This window comes from Neovison vison, chromosome 10 (assembly GCF_020171115.1).
Source record: "Neovison vison isolate M4711 chromosome 10, ASM_NN_V1, whole genome shotgun sequence".
NCBI lineage: Eukaryota > Metazoa > Chordata > Mammalia > Carnivora > Mustelidae > Neogale > Neogale vison.
Window position 1 is genome coordinate 38,553,688 of NC_058100.1, and position 19,352 is coordinate 38,573,039.

Sequence of the window (19,352 nt, forward strand, 5' to 3'; positions counted from 1 at the left end):
TCTCTCCTGGCCTGGGGATGCTGAGGCTTGGGACTACCTTGGGAGCTATGTGTCAGAGTAGATGGTGGCGTCTCTGTCATCTTGGTCCCTAAAGACTGCATGGAGCACAGAGCCATGGCCCAGAAGGGTGCCTGGCACAGAGTAAGGTCTCAGGGTACAATTACTGAATGACTGCAGTAGGGGTTGGAAAAGGTGAGCCCTAAAGGACTAGCGGGCCTTAGTGAGATAAGGCACAGAGGAAGAGAGTGCTGTAGGCCGAGGGAGCAGTGTGTGCAAAGGCCTAGAGGGGAGGGCGAGGGCGTCACATGTGAGGACCCGAGAAGAATCAAAGATGAGCTAAGGCATTGCTACACTGAGCTGAAAACCCGGTCCTGATCTTGCCTCCCTCAAAGTATGTGGATGAGCACCCAGCCCGAGGGACTGGAGCCCAGGTGGTGATGGTGAGGCACTGTGGAGGAGCACGTGTCGCTCCTCTGATGGTCACAGACTTAGAAACAGGAACGGCAGGTGAACGAGGCAGTTCAAGCAAAGCAGAGAAGACCCAGCAGGCAGTGTGGGAAGACAGGGCAGGGCCGGGAGGGCTCCAGCAAACATGGGTTCCAGGCTCTTTTTCTCCTGTGTTTGTCTTAAAAAAAATACTTATCCTACTTTTGAAATATTTTCTTACTGTCAGAGACTGTAATCTTGGTTCTTAAATGGCAGTTTATGCAAACACGTGTGCCTACAGCTTTCAGGGACGTGGGGAAGGAATCAGCCCTTTTTATGTAATAATACTGAAGTCAACATCATACTTACAACTTTCAAACTGCAGTTGGCTATTTCAGTGCAAATAGCTTTAAGAGATGAAATAAAGTTAAATGTAAGGGGGTCAGTTTCCTTCCAGAAGCTTATAAGGAGTCGAACTTTAACGCTTCGCAAAACTAATGCTTCTCTTATTTTCCCATCCAAGTCTGGCCAGTAAGTCCTGTAGGAATAATATCCATGTGGATAAAAATAAAGAAAACAAGTTAGTTTGAGGGAAGAAATTTACTAGACTGCAAAGAACATTTATATTAACCCGATCATTACTTCGTTCTTCAATATAGACATAACCTGATGGGACACCTTGAAAACACACAGATCTCCTGGGTTGGGCACCTACAGACGATACTCTCCTGGGTCCTCCCCCTGACTGAAATGAGTTCTCCCACCACCGGGGCCTCAGGGGGTGTGGACAGACTGACCTCCACCACCTGCTGTCCTCACCGCTCCTAATCACCTCAGCTCACCTGTGCGCTGAGAGTCAACTTTCCAACAGAATTCTTTGAGCACCCCATTAGTCCCCAAAGGCTTCGAGAACTTCTTCTTTGGAAATTGCCCCCCCAAGTGAGCTTCTGCTCTGATTACCCAAACTTCCCCATACTCTCATTTCCAGGCTGCCTTCCTCTTTCCTGACCAAGCCGCCAGCTACTCTGGCCCTGGACTTCTCCTCCAGGCCAACGGGGTCTCCTGGAGGCTCAGCCTCTGCCCCGAATCCATAGCCTTTTGCCTTAACTAACTCCTGATTCCTCCTGAGGCCACAACTTCTCCAGAACTTCTGCCATGTTATTTGCCACCACAATTTACCCATCTGGTTTAGGAGATGGGGTTGGCCCCCCCAACACCACACATTGTCACTTCCAGAACTGTCGATTTCTCATTTAAAAAGAAAAAACAACAAACATTTCCATCTTAAAGACAAGCCCCAAATCTATCTCCCCTCAGCTCTGATGCACATAGACCTTCTGTTCACTGGTTCAAATCTTTCCCTCATTCCAGGCCAACTCAGTTTCGACTAATAAAGTATTATCAAAATGTTAGCCTGCTGCTGGCTTTGTAATCAGCGCACCTCCAAATGTCTCCTCTTCGTATGGACTAGCCTGTGGTCCCCCAGTGTCCTGCACCCTGTGAAATCCCCACTGAGCGCTCTCCTGCCCCATCAGCTTCAGATCCCCTTCCCAACCCAGCCCAACCTTAGTGATCACCTGAAGGACACATGCCCTGCCCCTTCCTCGAGCTCTTGGGTCAGAGCCACACCTCCCTTGGTCTGTTTCTACAGCCACAAAGCCAAGGACTGCTGAACAAGGTCAGCTCGGCCCCATGAGGTAGGAGACATCACCAAGGCATCTAGGCCCTCACCGCCATCCATCACCTCATCCTTGCCTTGGGCAAGTTCTTCCTCTAGGACCTTTCTGTTGCTACTCTAAGCTGTACCCCACTCTAGAAAAACCGGTTTCTCCCTCTATGCACCACGTAGAGCTTCTCTGTTCTGATCTTTCACAACTTTCTACCCCCCAGAGCCTCATACATCCTTCTCCCCTTTCCCCCAGCTCAGAGGATAAGGCAACCTGTTCAGGGTCATACCTGAGCCACCCTAACCCCTGGGCTATTCCCCTGACCCTCCGCAACTGTGTTTCATTGACCATTCCTTCCCAAAGAGAGTTTCAACCCTCCACCCCCACCCCGCCACCCCTTCCTCTTAGTTGAGACAAAATGTAAGTTTCGCTCAGAAAACCCTCCCCTGACTGCATCTCTGTGTGGCTGGTGCACAGTTTCTTTTCCCTTTTGAACTAAATAAACTTCCATCCGTCTATCATCTGTCTTAGAGTGTAGCTGACATACGGTACGTTAGTCTCGGTGTACAACGCAGCAATTCAGCATCTCTATGTAGTACGTTGTGCTCACCACAAGGGCAGCTGCCATCTGTCACAGCACCGTGACACGATCTCAAGTACGTTCCTATGCTGTGCCATCATCCTTGTGACAGACTCGTTCTGCAGCTGGAAGCCTGTACCTCCCTCTCCCTTTGCCCACTTTGCCTATCCTCCTGCCCCTCCCCTCTGGCGACCATCAGTTTGCTCTCCATCTGTGTGGGTCTGTCTCTACTTTTTTGTGAATATAACTTCTCGACAGTGTAATCCAGAACCTCTGACTTGACTTGACCGCCCCCACCCACTCCTCAGCCTACTGCCCCTGGGCTCCAGCTCACCATTTTTGTGCAAACCTCCAAGTCAGCAGTGATGTCCCAACAGCCAAATCTAATGGAAATCATTCCATTCTTATTTTTTTTTTTTTAAAGATTTTATTTTATTTATTTGAGAGAGAGAGACAGTGAGAGAGAGCATGAGCGAGGAGAAGGTCAGAGAACGAAGCAGACTCCCCATGGAGCTGGGAGCCTGATGTGGGACTCGATCCCGGGACTCCAGGATCACGCCCTGAGCCGGAGGCAGTCGTTTAACCAACTGCGCCACCCAGGCGTCCCATTCTTATTTTACTGTTAGTTTAAGCCACATGTGTCTCTGTTGATGGTTCTTTTCTTCTTGAAAGGGATTCCCTGGCTTCTATGACCCTGTGGTTTGATGGTCTGTCCCTTCCTTATGTCTCACAGCGTTCCTTTATCTATTGTGCGGTCCATACACCCCTAAGACTCCATCACCATCCCATCCTCCTCTCGACAGGCCATCTCCGGCGGCTTCATCGACGCACTTGATCTCAACTGTCTCTAGAGTTGAAAAGCTCCAAATTCACATCACCAGGCTAACCTTCTTCAGACTTCCTTCTGGATATCTTTGTAAGATCTTTACCCATCTGGACCTTTATAAGGTGCTTAAAGTCACAAATGTGCTTATTTCCTTCTACTTTGTATAATGTTCATCATCTCATCACCCAAAGCAAAAACCTGGCAATCCTTGTGCCTGCTCTCCGTTTCCCCGTGTACTGCAGAGACTCTCCTGGCATGTATATCCTTTATTCTGTCCTCCACGTCTGTCATCATCATCCCTGACCTGGGCCACTGTACCTGCTCCAAAATGGTTTCTCAGCCTCCAGTCTTGTCCCTGTCAAGTACATTTTCCATGACCACCGAAGTGATCTAAAAGTGTATCTCCCTTGAATAAAACATAGTGGAGGCTCCCCAAAGTCACAAGACTCCCTCACAGTCAGATCCTCCTGTCCTTGGTCCCTGCCCTCCCTCCAATTTGATCTCTCACCGCCTGTGTCCAGCACCAAACCCATTACAGATCCTGGCATGTGGTAGGGCTATTTTTCCCCACCTAAAACTGCCCAAGCTGTCCCTTCTACCTGGAAAACTCCTTCTTATCCTTTGTTTGATCAACTCCTGCGTATTTTAAAATGTAATCAGGTAGTATTTCCTCCAGTAAGCTTCTGCTACCTTTGAACCTGCCACAGGTGCTCTCTCACTGAGGACCTGTAATATGATATGGATATACTATTGTACCATTCACCGCACTGTGCGGTTACAATAGGTTCTGTGTCCGTGCACCCTATCGGATGGAGTTCCTGGGACCATACACCGCTCAGACTTTACTCACTCCTGCACAGTGCCCAATAAATATTTGTTGAATGCAAGCATAAGTGAAGAATATTAATAGCCCACAGACCAATCAGCCTCCTTTTTTTCTTAAGGAATAAATTCGATGCATAGCATTGTATAAATTTAAAAAGCTACACAGCATGTTCCTTTGGTACAGTCTTATATTGTAATGACTGCCCATGTACCGACAGTCACCGGATTACATAATCACAGTAAAATGCTCACAGCACATTAGCCTTGACCTATTTACTACTCATCACAAGTCTGCAGCCTTCAACACCGTCACTCTTGTCCCTTATCCCCCAGCCATTGGTAACCATCCTTGCACTGTGTTTTCTACAGGTAGAACTTTTCTAGATTCCATACAGAGTGATATGGATTGCAAAAATCTTTCCCCATTCTGTAGGCTGTCCTTTTATTTTGTTAATTGTTTCCTTTGCGGTGCAAAATCTTTTGAGTTTGATATAGTCCCATCTGTTAATTTTTTGTTATTGTTGTTTGGGCTTTGGTGTCATGCCAAAAGAATTATTGCCAAGACCATTATTGATGGGCTTTCCCCCTATATCTTCTTCTATGAGTTTTATGATATCAGGTCTTATCTTAAGTCTTTGATCTATCTTGAGTTAATTTTTGTGAGTCGTGTTGATAGGGGTCCAACTTCACTGTTCTCTCTGTTTTTCTCCAGTTTTCCCCAGCACCATTTGTTGAAGAGACTGTCCTTTCCCCATTGAGTGTTCCTGGTGCCTGTGTTGAACGTTAGTTGACTATAGGCCAGGGTTTAGTTCTGGGCTATTTTGTTCCATTGGTTGATGTCTTGTATTATTTTTATTACTACGGCTTTGTTCTTTTTCTCAGGATTGTTTCGACTGTTTGGGGTCTTTTGTGGTTCTGCACAAATTTTAAGGTTATTTCTTTTATTTCTGTGAAGAATGCTTTTGGTATTTTGAAGGGGACTGCATTGAATCTGTAGATCACTTTCAGTAGTATAGTCACTTTAACAATATTAATTCTTCTAGTCCACGGACAGAGATGCCTTTCCATTTATCTGTGTCTTCTTCAGTTTCTTTCAGCAAAGCTTTGTAGTTTTCACTGTACAGATCTTTCACTTCCTTTGTTAAATTTATTCCTAAGAACATTGTTTTTGATGTTACTGTGAATGTGATGGTTTTCCTGCTTTTTCAGAGGATTCATCATTGGTGTAAAGGAATACAACTGATGTCGTATTGTAACACTTTACTGAAATTGTTGATTAATTCCAACAGTTTTTTTTTTTCAAACTGATTTTCTACATATAAGGTCACATCATCAGCAAATAATGGTAATTTTACTTATTTCTTCCCAATGTGTATTCCTTTTATTTCTTGCCTGATTGCTCTGGCTAGGGCTCCCAAGACTGTATTGGGTAAGACTGCTGACAGTAGGCATCCTTGCTTTTTTCCTGATCCTGGGGGAAATGGTTTAATTTCTCTCCAGTGAGTATAATGTCAGCTGTTGGTTTGTCATATATGGCCTTTATCATGCTGAGTTATAGTCCTTCGGTACCCATGTTAGAGGGATTTTTTGTTTTTGTTTTTTTTTTTATCATGAAAGGGTGTTATATTTTGTCAAATGGTTTATCTTTGTCTATTGAGACGATCATGTCATATTTATCATTTTACTGATGCAGTGTATTTGCATTTGTTGACTTGCACATGTTGAAATACCGTGGTATCCCAGGGATAAAATCCCATTTGTTCATTGTGTGTGTATAATCCTTTTAAATGTGTTCCTGAATTCGGTCTGCTAATACTCTCTTGAGAATATTTGCATCTATATCCATCAGGGATATTAGTCTATAGTTTTCTTTCTTGTGGTCTTCTTATCTGATTTTGGTAGCAAAGTAACGCTGGCCTCACAGAAGTGTTTCTCCTTCTTGGTATTTTGAACAAGTTTGGGGGAGGACTGGTGTTAATTCTGCTTTAAACGTTTGGAAGCCATCTGGTCCTGAGATTTCTTGTGTTGGGAGTTTTTTTTATTACTGATTCAATCTCTTTACTCACAACTGGTCTGTTCAGATTTTCTCCATCTTCCTGTGTTAGTCTTGATAGGTTGTGTTTCTAGAAATGTAGTCATTTCTTTTAGTTTACATAATTTCTTGACATACAATTGTTCAGAGTAGTCTCATAATTCTAGGTATTTCTGTAGTATCAGTTGTAATATCTCCTCTTTCACATTTATTTCTTTGAGCTTTCTCTCTTTTTTCCTTAGTTAATCTAGCTAAAGGCTTCAATTTTGTTTTTCTTTTCAGAGAACCAGTTCTTGGTTTGTTGATACTTTCTATTGATTTGGTCTCTATTTCATTTATTTCTGCTCTGATACTTTCTTTTTTTAGTTCCTTGTGGTGTAAAGTGAGGTTATTTAAGATCTTTCTCATTTCCCAGTTTTTGTATTTATAGTCATAAACTTTCCTCTTGGATCTGCTTTTATGCATCCCATAATATTCGATATGTTGTGTTTTCAAGACAACTTTTTATTTCCCTTTTGATTTCTTCTTTGACCCAACAGCTGTTTAGAAGTGCTTTTAGTTTCGTGTATTTGTAGATCTTTTTACTGTCTTCTTGTTGATTCCTAGTTTCATAGGATTGTGGTCAGAGAAGATAGTTGGTATGATTTCAACTCTCTTAAATTTGCTGATTTGTGGCCTAATATGTGATTTATCCCGGAGAATGTGTATTCTGCTGCTGTGGGGTGTGATGTTCTGAGTACGCCTGTTAAGTCCATTTGTTCTAAAGCTAGGTTCAACTGCAACATTTTCTTGTTGACTTTCTGTCTGGTTGGTTTATCCATGGCTGATGTTGGGTATTAGAGTGCCCTACAATAACTGCATTATTGTCTGTCTCTCCCTTATGATCCCTCATTAATCGCTTAATATGTTTTGATGTCGCAGTGTTGGCAGCAAGCACATATATTTATGATTGCTCTATCTTCTTGATATACTGGCCCTTTTATCATTACATAAGAACCTTCTTTGTCTCCTGGGACCCTTTCTGGCTTAAAGTCTATTTTGTCCGATAGAAGTATGGTTACACTTGCCTTCATTTCTGTCCCCTTGGAGTGTCATCTTGCATTCCTGCACTCTGAGCCTGTACGTGTCTCTAGAGCTGCAGTGAGTCCCCTGTAGGCAGCATATTTGCTATTTTGTCCCTTCAGCCACCCTGTGCCTTTTGATTGGTGAGTTCAACGCATTTTCACTGAGGGTGATTGCTAATAGGTAAGCATTTACTTACTACTGGCCATTTTATCTCCCGCCTTCTGGTTTTGATTTTCCGTGTTTCTTTTTCTTTCTGTTTCAGTCTGCTTTTGCCAGTTGGTGGTTTTCCAGGATGATTTGGTCGTTCTCCCTCCTTTTTATATTTCTGCCCTAGATTTTTGTCATGTAGTTACTACGGGGTTTACACAAGGCATCTCATGGAAAAACAGTCTTCTCTCTGACTGCTCTCTTCTTTTCACCCATCATCCTTTTGCTCCTCTGCTCCTGTACTTTCGATGCTGTGATGTTACCTCTTCGTCAGCTGTGACTTCATCCCCAGTTTTAGTAGCAAGAGTTATTTTAATGCTCTTTTCCTTTAACATACAGTTAGAGTATAATCTACTATTCCAAAAAGGAGTTACAATTACAATATTCTAATTCCAACTGCTTATCACCTTAATCGGAATTTACTGTGCTTTCATTTTGTTGTTGTTGTTTCAATGAAAAGCTCCCTTCAACACCTCTTGTAAGGCAGGTCTCTGAGTGGTGAATGCCTTGAGCTTTTGTTTTCTGGGAAAGCCTTTGTTTCTCCTTCACATCCAAAGGTAACTTTGCCAGAGGGGGTTCTTGGCTGCCAGCCTACATTTTTATTGTTCCTTCACACTTTTACTGATTTCCTTCTGAAAGATGTATTGCATGTGACTGAGGAAATAAATAATGAACCACCGCACACTGAGAACCAAATAAATAAGTGAATTGCTTAAAGAAAGAGCACCCGATGGCTAAAACAGGAAGTGAAATAGGGCCTCTGGTTTTTTTACTGCAAGATCTACTTAGCCACACATCATTGTTCTGCTTTCTTCCTACTTCTTTGAAAAGTAGAAGTTACTTCTAACATTGCTGCTAAGTGACGGTGTATATTTATTTTTTACACATTGCCAACTATTTCTACTTTGGGATCATGTGTTTCATTTGGATGTTTAGCAGTGCATACACTAAAAGTTAAGTCTGTAGCATATTTGATAGTATCTATTTGTTTATTCAATTTGGAATCACTCCTGAAAGATTTCTTGAGGACAATGTAAAGACAAGGAGTCAGGCGGACTTAAATATTTTTTCTTTCTTTCTTTCTTTTTTTTTTTACTGTAATGAAAAGGAAGTTTAATTTACAGAAACAAAACAAAATTTTCTCATAGACTGGCTAGTGGTAATATTATTCAAAAGTTGTCTGAATTTCAAACCTGAAAGACCCAGCTTGCTTAATTTTTTTTATACTATCAAAAAAGAATGTTTTGCCACAAATGAATAATGAACAGAGACATGTCATTGGCATGTTTATAATTATGAAATATCTAAAGCCCATTTACACTTGATAAGAAAATAGTTAAAGGTAATTATTTTAAAGTAAGGCAAAAGCACATCTGGTTACAGTTGAGATTTTAATGGTCCTACTTTCAGATTTATGAGTGGGGGCATTAAATGCTTCAAGCAGTTTGTTTTCCTTTGGTGAGACTATGAAAGGAAGAAAAAGTGTAGCTCTATGTGGCTACATTGTTCTACTGCAGCAGAATAATGAAGTCATGTCACCACTCCCAGAAGTAAAATGTACCAAAACAAAAAACAAACCAAATAGACATTCTCAGCTGACACAAACTTCAGTGTCTTTTCCCAGGAGTTTTCCAATTTTTTGTTTCATTCTCACATATTTAATTATAGCCTAGATGTTTGAACTCTTATGTCTCTGATGACTTTTCATCAGAATCCTTGACAACAGGGGCAGGTCTTACATCATTTTAAGGATGAGAAAAGAACTCTTCTTTTACTAACAGCCGAAATGGGAGATTAATAACCCAAACGCAAAACTTCATGTGAGTTTTCTGTTCTTTATCATTCTTTTAGTTTTCTCTAACTTTGGCTTTTCCAAGATGTTTTAGGTTCTCCATGCTAACTCCCTGCCCCCGCCCCAACCACAAAGGAGCTTAATTTTCTTCCTGAGACTTCATGGGATGAAGGTTTTGTAAATCCCAAGAAATCAGCCTCCATACTAACATAAGTCCATAAACTTGACCTTATTCTCCTTCCACAATAATGGAAACATCAGGCAAAACCCATCTAATAGGTTTCAAAATCGTCCCCAGGGGGAGTTGACATCTAAAATGGTATCTGAAACCACACACACAATAAACAAGAGGAAAATGAAAAGGAGGGCTAGAAACTGTGCACAAGTAGATGGGTAAAAACCTGTGAGTATTCAAGGATGCACCGCATTTTAGAGTAAAAGTGTTTTCATACTGTCTCCAGCAGTTCTGGAGAAACATGCTTTCGCCGTCCTACAGCCGTTTGCATACGGAAGCATATTATGCCTGTGTGGCGTTGGCAAGTGAAAAAACGTTAAAGCAATAGAGAGCACGCACAATCATTTTACCGCAGCAAATGGTTATTTTGAAATTGTAATTTTCCAAATTAAAAAGTCTCAGGTGGTACTCCCAGAAATGTGCCCTTTGAAAACTTTTCCCGGACGAAATGTGTCCTTCAGAACGCAAGCCCCCAAATCTTTGCACCCCCAGCAAGAGAGCAAAAGCAGGAAACATCTGGGGGCAGAGCCACGCCTGTATCCATGTAAATATTCAGGGACTTACACACTGCCCCAAACAGTGATGAATTACTGCAAAAAAATCCCTTTTATTTTTAAAATAAAAATTCTTCATAGAGAGGAATGGCCTGAGAACATCCATGTTCTGAGGCTCCTCCTCCTTGACGCGGGAAGCGCATGAAAGTTGAGCATTTCATGAAGACTGGCGGGGGCACGGCGAGGTGAGTATCCTCCACGGAGGGTCTTGCCAGGCCTCCTCAGTGTCAGCGTGTCCTTCGAGGACATCTGCGAACTCATCTTCAAGACGTAGTATTTTTCTGAATCGTTTGGATTATTCCATTTGTTTTTACTTTTCAAGTACCGCTCAGGATGACAACACCCGCATCTGCACTTTACATGGTCCCCCTGCTGTGAGGTAGAGCACGGAGGAACCCTGGCAGGAGCAGGCGGCCCCCGAGTCCTGCACATGGACCGAGGGAGGAGCCATGTCACGGGGAAGGTCCGAATGCAGACCTAGGAGGTCTGATGGGCAGCGACCCCAGGTGAACAGAGAGCATCTCCGGGGGCAGGCTGGCTCCCCGTGGTCCCCCACGTGTGCCTGGCCCTGGAGAATGGGCTCGAGGACGAGGCTGCGCACTCACTGACCTTTTGGTGCTGGTGCTGGAGATGGGCAGGTAGTCTGTGACTGCGATGTAGACGTACTGCTTGGCATCATCGATCACGCTGTAGATGGCATCGATGTCGAAGCTTCTGTTCTTGGGGCAGAAGAGCTTGGGAGAATTCTGCAAAAACACACAAAAACCCCGAGCGATTAGATTGCTTTTTGTTAGGTGGGGCTTTCTCTCTTTTGTTGCTGTTTATGTGTTCTAATGGAGCTTGGCTTTTGGGTCAAGTTTTGCAAACCAACTTCGCAGTTCTGGATGAGATTGGACAAATCCGTATGCGATCCTAGCATAGTGAGGCATGTTCAGATCTGGGTGTGCTAGGACGGGTCTCGAGGCTGTCCTTTGTGTCTGTTTTGGGAGGGGATTCTAGTGTTCGATACCCACACCTGATTTGGGGAGCACTCTAGCTCTAAACTTAGGGGGCTCTGGCGGACACCTTGTCAGGCAGAGCTGCAAATTTTCTCAGGCGTTACCGTGTAGTACATAGTCTATACCGACGGCACGTGGAGAGGCATGCGTAATCCAAGGGGTGTTTTGTACCAGAAGTCTGAATACATGGTTTCTGGAACTCCCTGCTGTGGGGGCATTGGGTCTCTCATCCAAGGTTCAGGGGCTCCCCGCACCACGCTGCTGGGAATCCTCAACCCTGCTTAGGGAAGACGAAGTGGGTGTTCTAGATCCCGACCCGGAGGAATGCGGAGCGTGGGGGAGGGGGGCGGGAAAGGAGCCTGGTCAGGGTACCCCCCCCCACCCCCACCCCGGAGTCCCTGCTCAGAAAGTCACCTTGGCAGCTGACTATCAAATGGTTTTTGATTATTTAAATGATTTTTACTTTGGAATGAGGGTGAGCTTCTAAGTCTTTGAAAAAGACTAACGCCAAAACAACAACAAATCCTCATGAATGGACACAAAATAGAAAAAAAAAACATACCATACAAAAGCAATAAAAAACAAAACCCAGAGCTGTCTCTCCCCTTCACCCAGCTCACACATGGCGGTTACTCCGGCTGTCCGTGGGACAGATGTTCCTGCTTCTACAGCGTCTCCTGTGTCTCCCTGTCCTCCTGCCATTTCTCCCTAGTGCTCTTTGCTGGGACTTTAACACATCATTTCCTTGTCACCATGATGTAAACACACACATGTCAAGCTCAGCATTCCTGGTGTCTGGGAATCCTGCCTGAACTCACTGGAGGGGTCTATCTCTGGCCCTCTGTGCCCTGGCTTCCCGTTTCTCTGCCTCCCTCGTGGGCCAGCCACCATGCCCTCCGTGCCCCAGAGGGAAGGAACGGCCCAGCTCCCATCTGTGCGCTCTGCGTGTTTGCTCCCGTCAGCATTTCTGGCCCATCAGAGTCCTATACTTTCTCTACGTTCCGGCTCAAGGACGAGCCCCTCTGTGGAACCCAGAGGCTCCTTCTCCTTTCTCTGGCCTCTCATAATATGATTTATCTGTGCTATTAGTTAGCCTATGGCCCCTGCCTCATCTGCCTGCTGAGACAGTCCCTGGCTGGATTTTAGGGATTCTATGCACTCATTTTTCTGTCTCTATCAATACAGTCAATATGGAAACGACTTAATTTCCTCAGCCTGTTGGGTCTGCTTTAAATATTAGCACCAGGGGGCCTGGGTGGCTCAGTCAGTTAGGTGGCTGCCTTTGTCTCGGGTCATGATCCCAGAGTCCTGGGATCGAGTTCCGCATGGGTCTCCCTGCTTGGCGGGGAGTCTGTTTCTCCCTCTGCCTCTGCTGCTCCCCCTGCTTGTACTTTCTCTCTCTGTGTGTGTCAAATAAGTAAATTAAATCTTTAAAAAAAATGTTAGCCCCAGACCAGGGCCTGAGCCAGCCCTGACGTGCAGCTGGAGGCCCCGGTTTTTTGTTTCAGACGTCTCCCGGATTTCCTTGTGTATTCCCAAAACTAGTTTTGGTTTCAGGGAGGAGCAAATGGAGGTGTAGTGTCCTTGGTCTCCTCACATCTGGTCGTGCGTGGTGCCATCTGGTGCTCCTGGCCCGGCTCCGGCATTTACAGCCTGCGGCGTCCGGGCGGGGTCCCTTCCACCTGCTGAGCCCCGTGGCTGAAGGTGGGGGGGGTGGGTCATCACGGGACACCCCCATCTTGCTGTCTGGGCTCCGGGCCTCCCTTCTGTGCTTGCTGGACTTTGTTCAGCCAATAGCACTCAGCGCCTGCCACGTCCTAGCTCTGGTCTGGCTGCTCCGTGTACATCGGTGGCCCAAATAAGTTGCTGGCTTGGTGGTGGTTATTCTAGCCCGTGACATGGGGTTGTCTTCATGAGGCTGGGTGCTTCTGCACTGGCCTGTGCCCCGCTGGGCTGCGTGTCTCCAGGCCGCTCCTGGCCCCTGCTCTAGAGCAGTATCTGTGGGCTGAACGTGAGAGGGCTTCCTGCGTTAACCGGCGCCGCAGGTCGGAGGGACTCCCGGACCGGACCTCACTCCCAGTGGAGCTGCTTCACGTTGGGGATTTCCATCCACTGGGGAACAGCCCTGGATGTGTACTTGCCCGCCGCGTTGCTTCCGCCGAACCCAATGCCTGAAGTGTGGCAGGTGTCGTGGTGTGTATTAGGGAAATGTGTGACTATTTGTATCAGTCCCCCCAGCCCTGGGGGCGTGGCGGTGCCTGACGGGTGTATTCCAGAGTCCGCTACCTTTGAAAACAGTGTCTGGATATACTAGTGGCTTTGAAATATTTGCTTAAGACGTAAGTGAATGAACAACCACCTAAAGAATGACTGATCTACTGGTCCGACAGAGGAAGTTAACTAGTTCCAATAATTTAATTAGACAGAAGGCTGTTAAGTCTCCCTCTTATTGGTACTGAATTTTTTTTTTTAAGAAGATTTTATTTACTTATTTGACAGAGAGTACAAGCAGGGGCAGTGGCAGGCAGAGGGAGAGGGAGAAGCAGGCTTCCTGTTGAGCAGGGAATGCCGAATGTGGGGCTCGATCCCAGAACCCTGGGATCATGACCTGAGCAGAAGACAGGCGCTTACCTCAGCGAGCCATCCAGGCGGCCCCTGAATTAATTTTCTGAGCCTTGCACTGTGTACTCCTTTATTATGGGAAGGAGCAGGAAAACATTCTCTTTGTTTTGGCTCTGTGATGACCTTTTACCACTCCAGTTCTCTTCTGCACCTGCATCTAGGCAATATTTCTCTCTCAGATCAATTAGTGCCTTAAACATGCACATAACTTGCTTTGTATAGTCTTTAAATACTTGCCTTAGCAGGCTTCTGATTTATCTCACAACTGTTTCCTGGTTTGTAAAGAGTCCACACTCCATCCCAAGACTATGTAAGTTAAAATATATTAAACACAAAAAGCTGGCCCCATGGAAGGGAGAAAATATTTGCAAACTGTATATGTGGAATGTATAGGAACACTCACCACTCAATAATAAAAATCCAAGTAAAGTGGGCAAAGGATCGGAAAGACATGTCTCAGGAAAGATGAACAAAGGGCCAACGAACACATTAAAATATATAAGTAAAAACCACAGGGACATACCATTTCACACCCACACACCCACCAGGAGGGGTGAAATAAAATCGAAAACAACAGGCATTGGGAAAGATGTGGAGACACGGGAGCTGTCATTTGTTGCTGGTGGAACCGTCCACTGGGGCACCCAGTTTGGAGAAGGGTCTGTCAGTCGGAGCGTGCAGCCCCGCTGTCACATTACCACGGCACTTCTCCCGAGTCTCCATCCCCAAGACACTGGAAACGGGTGTTCAAATAAGACCTTGTACATAAAGCTTCACGCCAGCACTCTTCACAGGAGCCAGAAGATAGAAACTCCTAAATGTTCATCAACCGGCAGATGAATAAACCAAATTAGATACCTGGAGTATTATTTGACCATAAAAAAGGAGGGACGTACTGATTCATGTTGTAACATTAATAGACTTTGAGTGAAAGGAGTCAGTTACGAAAGACGACACCGTTGGGTGCCTGGGTGGCTCAGTCAGTGAAGCGTCGACTCTTGATTCTGGCTGAGGTTACGATCTCAGGGTCACGAGACTGAGCCCCATGTTGGGCTCTGGGCTCAGTGGGGAGTCGGCAAGAGTCTGTCTCCCTCTTTCTCTGCCCCCTCCTGTGCTCTCTCTCAAATAAATCTTAAAAAAAAAAAAAGACTATATACTGTCTTATTCCACTAATATGAAATGCTAGAGAGAGGAAAACCCTAAGAGACCGACAGTAGAGGAGAGGCTGCCAGGGCCTGCGGGAAGGGGACTAGGGAGAGGGACCCCCGTGGGTGTGGTCCTTGGGGTGATGACAGTGCTCGAAATGAGACAGTGGAGATGTAAGCACAGCTCTGGCCACACTAAAACCCACTGAATCTCATACTCGGAAAGGGTGAATTTCATGGACTGTAAAGCATGTCTCCACAAAGTTATTCAAATGTAATTAACAACGACGTAGGGGAATAGAGCACGGTATTTTTCACAGCACCACATTCTGCTTGATGTCTGTGCTTACTCACTAAACGCATCTCAGTCCACAGGACTGGATGGGTGAATGAAACCGTAACGAGAAATGAGATCTGTCTAGCACCCAGATCAGTAATGACAGACTTTGAGGGAAACCTAGGTGGTTCCACCGGTTAAGCGTCTGCCATAGGCTCACGGTCCTGGTATCAAGTCCCACGGTGGGCTCCCTGCTCATGAAAAGAACAGACCTTGAACTAACTAGTCTTGATCTTAGAAAGCAAATTTATAATCTCAAGGGTTCTAAAGAGAAATCTACAAGATAAGACCAAAACTCAGTCAACTAGGGTTCCTGTTTCTGATTTCAATGGGGAATGTAAATAAATCGAAACCATGTGGCTCCAAGTGGTTAGAGATCACAGAATGAAATCTCGTCAGGCCTCTCCTTTTGTTCCATGAGAAAATTAGAAATAATCCACGTTTATATCATAACTTAAAATTTATATATAACATGCTAAGTTATTAGTCATCCCAAATCTAATTTGGGGAATAGTAATTCTTAAGGTCTTCAATAATATTTGTGTGTGCATGTGTTAACTTAGTCTTGGGACTGTGAGATTATAAAAATATACTATTTTAGGGGCACCTGGGTGGCTCAGTGGGTTAAAGCCTCTGCTTTCGGCTCAGGTCATGGTCCCAGGGTTCTGGGATCGAGCCCCGCATCGGGTTCTCTGCTCAGCAGGGAGCCTGCTTCCCTTCCTCTCTCTGCCTGCCTCTCTGCCTACTTGTGATCTCTGTCAAATAAATAAATAAAATTTTTTTAAAAAAATATTATTTTAGGGGTACCTGGGTGGCTCAGCGGGTTAACCTCTGCCTGCAGCTCAGGTCATGATCCCAGGGTCCTGGGATCGAACCCTGGGATCGGGCTCTCTGCTCAGCTGGGAAAACCTGCTTTCCCCCACCCCTCTCTGCCTACTTGTGGTCTCTGTCAAATAAATAAATCTTTTTAAAAAATATACTATTTTAAGACATACTTTGAATTTCAATAAATTTGCTTGACATTTGTTTGGCATGTATTACTCAGAAAATTATATGCATCCTAGAACTTTTTATTAAAATTACTACTAATAAAACCAATCCCACATTTATTGTTGCTTTTAGAGAGCTGCAAGTAATGTACTGGGAATAGCAATGATGAAGATGGCCCTGTATATGGCCTTTGGAGCCTTTTAAATAGTGGGAGCGATGATCAATAAACAAGCAGTTATGAGAATGTGACAAATGCTACATTAGGGGTGAGATCAAAGAGCTTTGGGCAAATGTTACCAATTCCATTGGTGGGGAGGTCTGACTTTATTTTTTACCTGCAAGATTTTATGTCTCTGCAAAAACTGTGTTCAATTAATATCTGTCGGACTGGAATTCAAAGGTAGGCTTGATATTAATAGGAAATAGAAGATAAAGTAATAATATGAAAAATAAAAACAGAAAGCAGAGGTATTATACAGTTTAAAAGGCTATTCCTGAAGGCATGTTTCAAAACTCTATTTATTTTGGGGCAAATCATTTAATAAAAAGCAACTGGCAGATCTGCCCTAGACTACAACAAAGGCCTTCGTTTTAGTAGATTTTATTAAGGGTCTGGCCTTCTCTCTGGGGCAGGTATGGTAACTTTGGGATCAACAAGGGGGGACTCCCCCAGCTTTTTAAGAGTCAGAATATAAATGTACACAAAACTCACATCCACCTAGCTCTAAGATTCAAACCATAAATTCAAAATCCAGCAATTGTCTGAAACCTGCTGAGAATTCCTCTATTCCTTGCTGCTTCCCATCTGCTCTACTGGCCAAGCAAGTGTCCCTTGGGGTGTCGTGTCACCTTCGGATTCAGGGTTCCTTGGCCAATTTCCTATTGCTGGTTGTCTACAAATTCAGAATCAGAGCTGGCCTTCCCGTCTTACAGGGTTGTCTTGAGAGGAAATGAAACCGAATATGCTCGTAAAACGCCTTATGCAATATGCTACTTGCGACTGCATTGTGGTCTGCTGCATATTTTAAAGAAAGGGTTTTTTTTCTTAGCTTGGTTTGATGAAAATCTTGCAGTCTGTGTTCTGCTATTTGTATTTATATGAATTTGTTAAGACAGAAAAACACCCTCTTTTGTCTCAATTGCTACCCAGCTAAATTTTCAGACTGTGCTTTTGGTTTGAAATGCAAAAAGATGATGAGCGTGTTGAATTAGGAGCATGGTTTTAAGCAGTTTATCTGAGCACTAGGATGAGCTGTGGAGCCTGATTCAAAACAAAATTCTAAGGTCTTACCCCAGACCAGTGCTTGGATCCTGGGTAGGAGTAGGGGGGGCTCTACATTTGCATTTTAAACAGAATACCCAGCCAGTCCTTTTTTTTTTTTTTTTTTACGGTTTTTCTGTGACAGAGACTCCTCGAGAGAGGGAACACAAGCAGAGAATTTGAGGGGAAAGGAAAAGCAGGTTCCCCACTGAGCAGGGAGCCAGATGTGGGGATCGATCCCAGGACCCTGAGATCATGACCTGAGATGGAGACAGACATCTAAATGAGCCCCCCAGGTGCCCCGACCCCAGCCAGTTCTTCATTAAAGATTGGGGAGCAGGGCTGTAGGCACAGAGTCACACTGCCCATTTCCAGTGACACTGTGGGGCAGCTGTGCTGGGTGGGGGGTGGAGGTGGGGGATGGGTGGTGGTTTTCAGTGTATTCAGGGGCCCGAGGCTGTGCCCTGACCTGCCCTCAGCTTCAGTGACATACACACAGCTCTCCTTTTATCTGTGTTACACACTGGGGTTCCCTCAGACTCCTTTCATCAAAGGAGGACTCCGTGGCCAGAGTGGAGGAGCACGGTGACCGCGGGAGCTAGGAGCGACCATTAACCTTCATCACTGTTCCCCTCACTGGGGACGGCCGAGCCTGAGAGCGCGTACCTTACCTCTTTGAGGGATGGGACAGAACGGATGTGGGGAATTCGGGATGGCCCGGCCCCGGATCATACTCGAACGTTCCAGCTTGGGAGGAAGGAGGAGCGGGAGGGCAAGGACTCACCGACACAAAGGCTTGAGATTTGGTTTCGTTCAACTGAAGCTGCAACTTCTTCTCGTTGTCGTAGACGCCATAGAGCCTCTTGGACCAGGTCTGAGGCACTCTGTTCTTGAACTTTAATGAGCTATACAGAGCGAATATCCTCTGTAAGTCCAGGACCAGGCAGCTGCAGTTGTAGAAGATGACCCCGAGCTCTTTCATCTGTGGGATTAAAACAGAGAGAGCATCGATGCAGCGTACAATGGATGGTGTCCGTTTCAGAGGAAAAAGACGGGCAAGATTGTGGTCCTGGGGACTTCGTCTCCTGCGGCTGTTACACAGAAGCGTGTGGATACAGTCACAGTCTGGGATATAGAAGTGATGCCGTATAAAAGTGCTTCAGTATTTAAGGAGAACTGTGGCCTGCCATTTTGCATTGGGGATCTTACAATTTTTTCCATATTCACTTCCATTTTTATTTATTTCAGAGAGAGAGAGAGTGTGTGTAAGCATGAGCAAGGAGGGGGGCAGAGGGAGAAAGCCGACTCCCCGCTGAGCAGGGAACCTGATACGGGGCTCAATCCCAGGACCCTGGGATGGTGACCTGAGCTGAAGGCAAATGCATAACTGACTGAGCCACCCAGGTGCCCCTGCCTCCATTTTCCATACCAGATCTTCAGGGTCATTTCCTTAGAATATTTTTTCTGTATGAATCCTTACATCACCCAGCAATATAAAGGTAGGGTTTTAAGGGCAGCTTCACGGAATGGTTTAGGTTTAGATCATGGATTCTGAAGTCATGATAAGGAAAATCTGTGTGGCGGCGAACCAACCCAGCAGGGGAATCCTGCTGGCCATGCCAGGGGGCCATTCTTTGTTCTCTGCCACCCACCCTGCTGGTCGTGGCGCAAGAGTGGCTGGCACAGATGCAGAAGTAAAAGTGTACAAACGACCCCCTTTGTGCTCGGGTCTCACACCCTGAGAGATTACTCTGTCCCAGGCCCACCGCCATGAAGTTAACCTCCGGTCC

General features: G+C 45.2%; 1 protein-coding gene across 2 annotated transcripts in view; it reads right to left on the reverse strand.

Annotated features, from left to right (window-relative positions):
- The window catches only part of PLD5 (phospholipase D family member 5), a 390,515-nt gene that overhangs the window by 14,436 nt on the left and 356,727 nt on the right, over positions 1–19,352 (reverse strand). For both annotated transcript variants that reach the window (XM_044267027.1, XM_044267029.1), the window contains 3 exons: positions 18,347–18,544; positions 10,819–10,955; positions 796–964 (listed from right to left, as the gene is read on the reverse strand). In XM_044267027.1, coding sequence (XP_044122962.1) covers positions 796–964; positions 10,819–10,955; positions 18,347–18,544 — 504 coding nt within the window. The remainder of the gene's footprint in view (positions 1–795; positions 965–10,818; positions 10,956–18,346; positions 18,545–19,352) is intronic.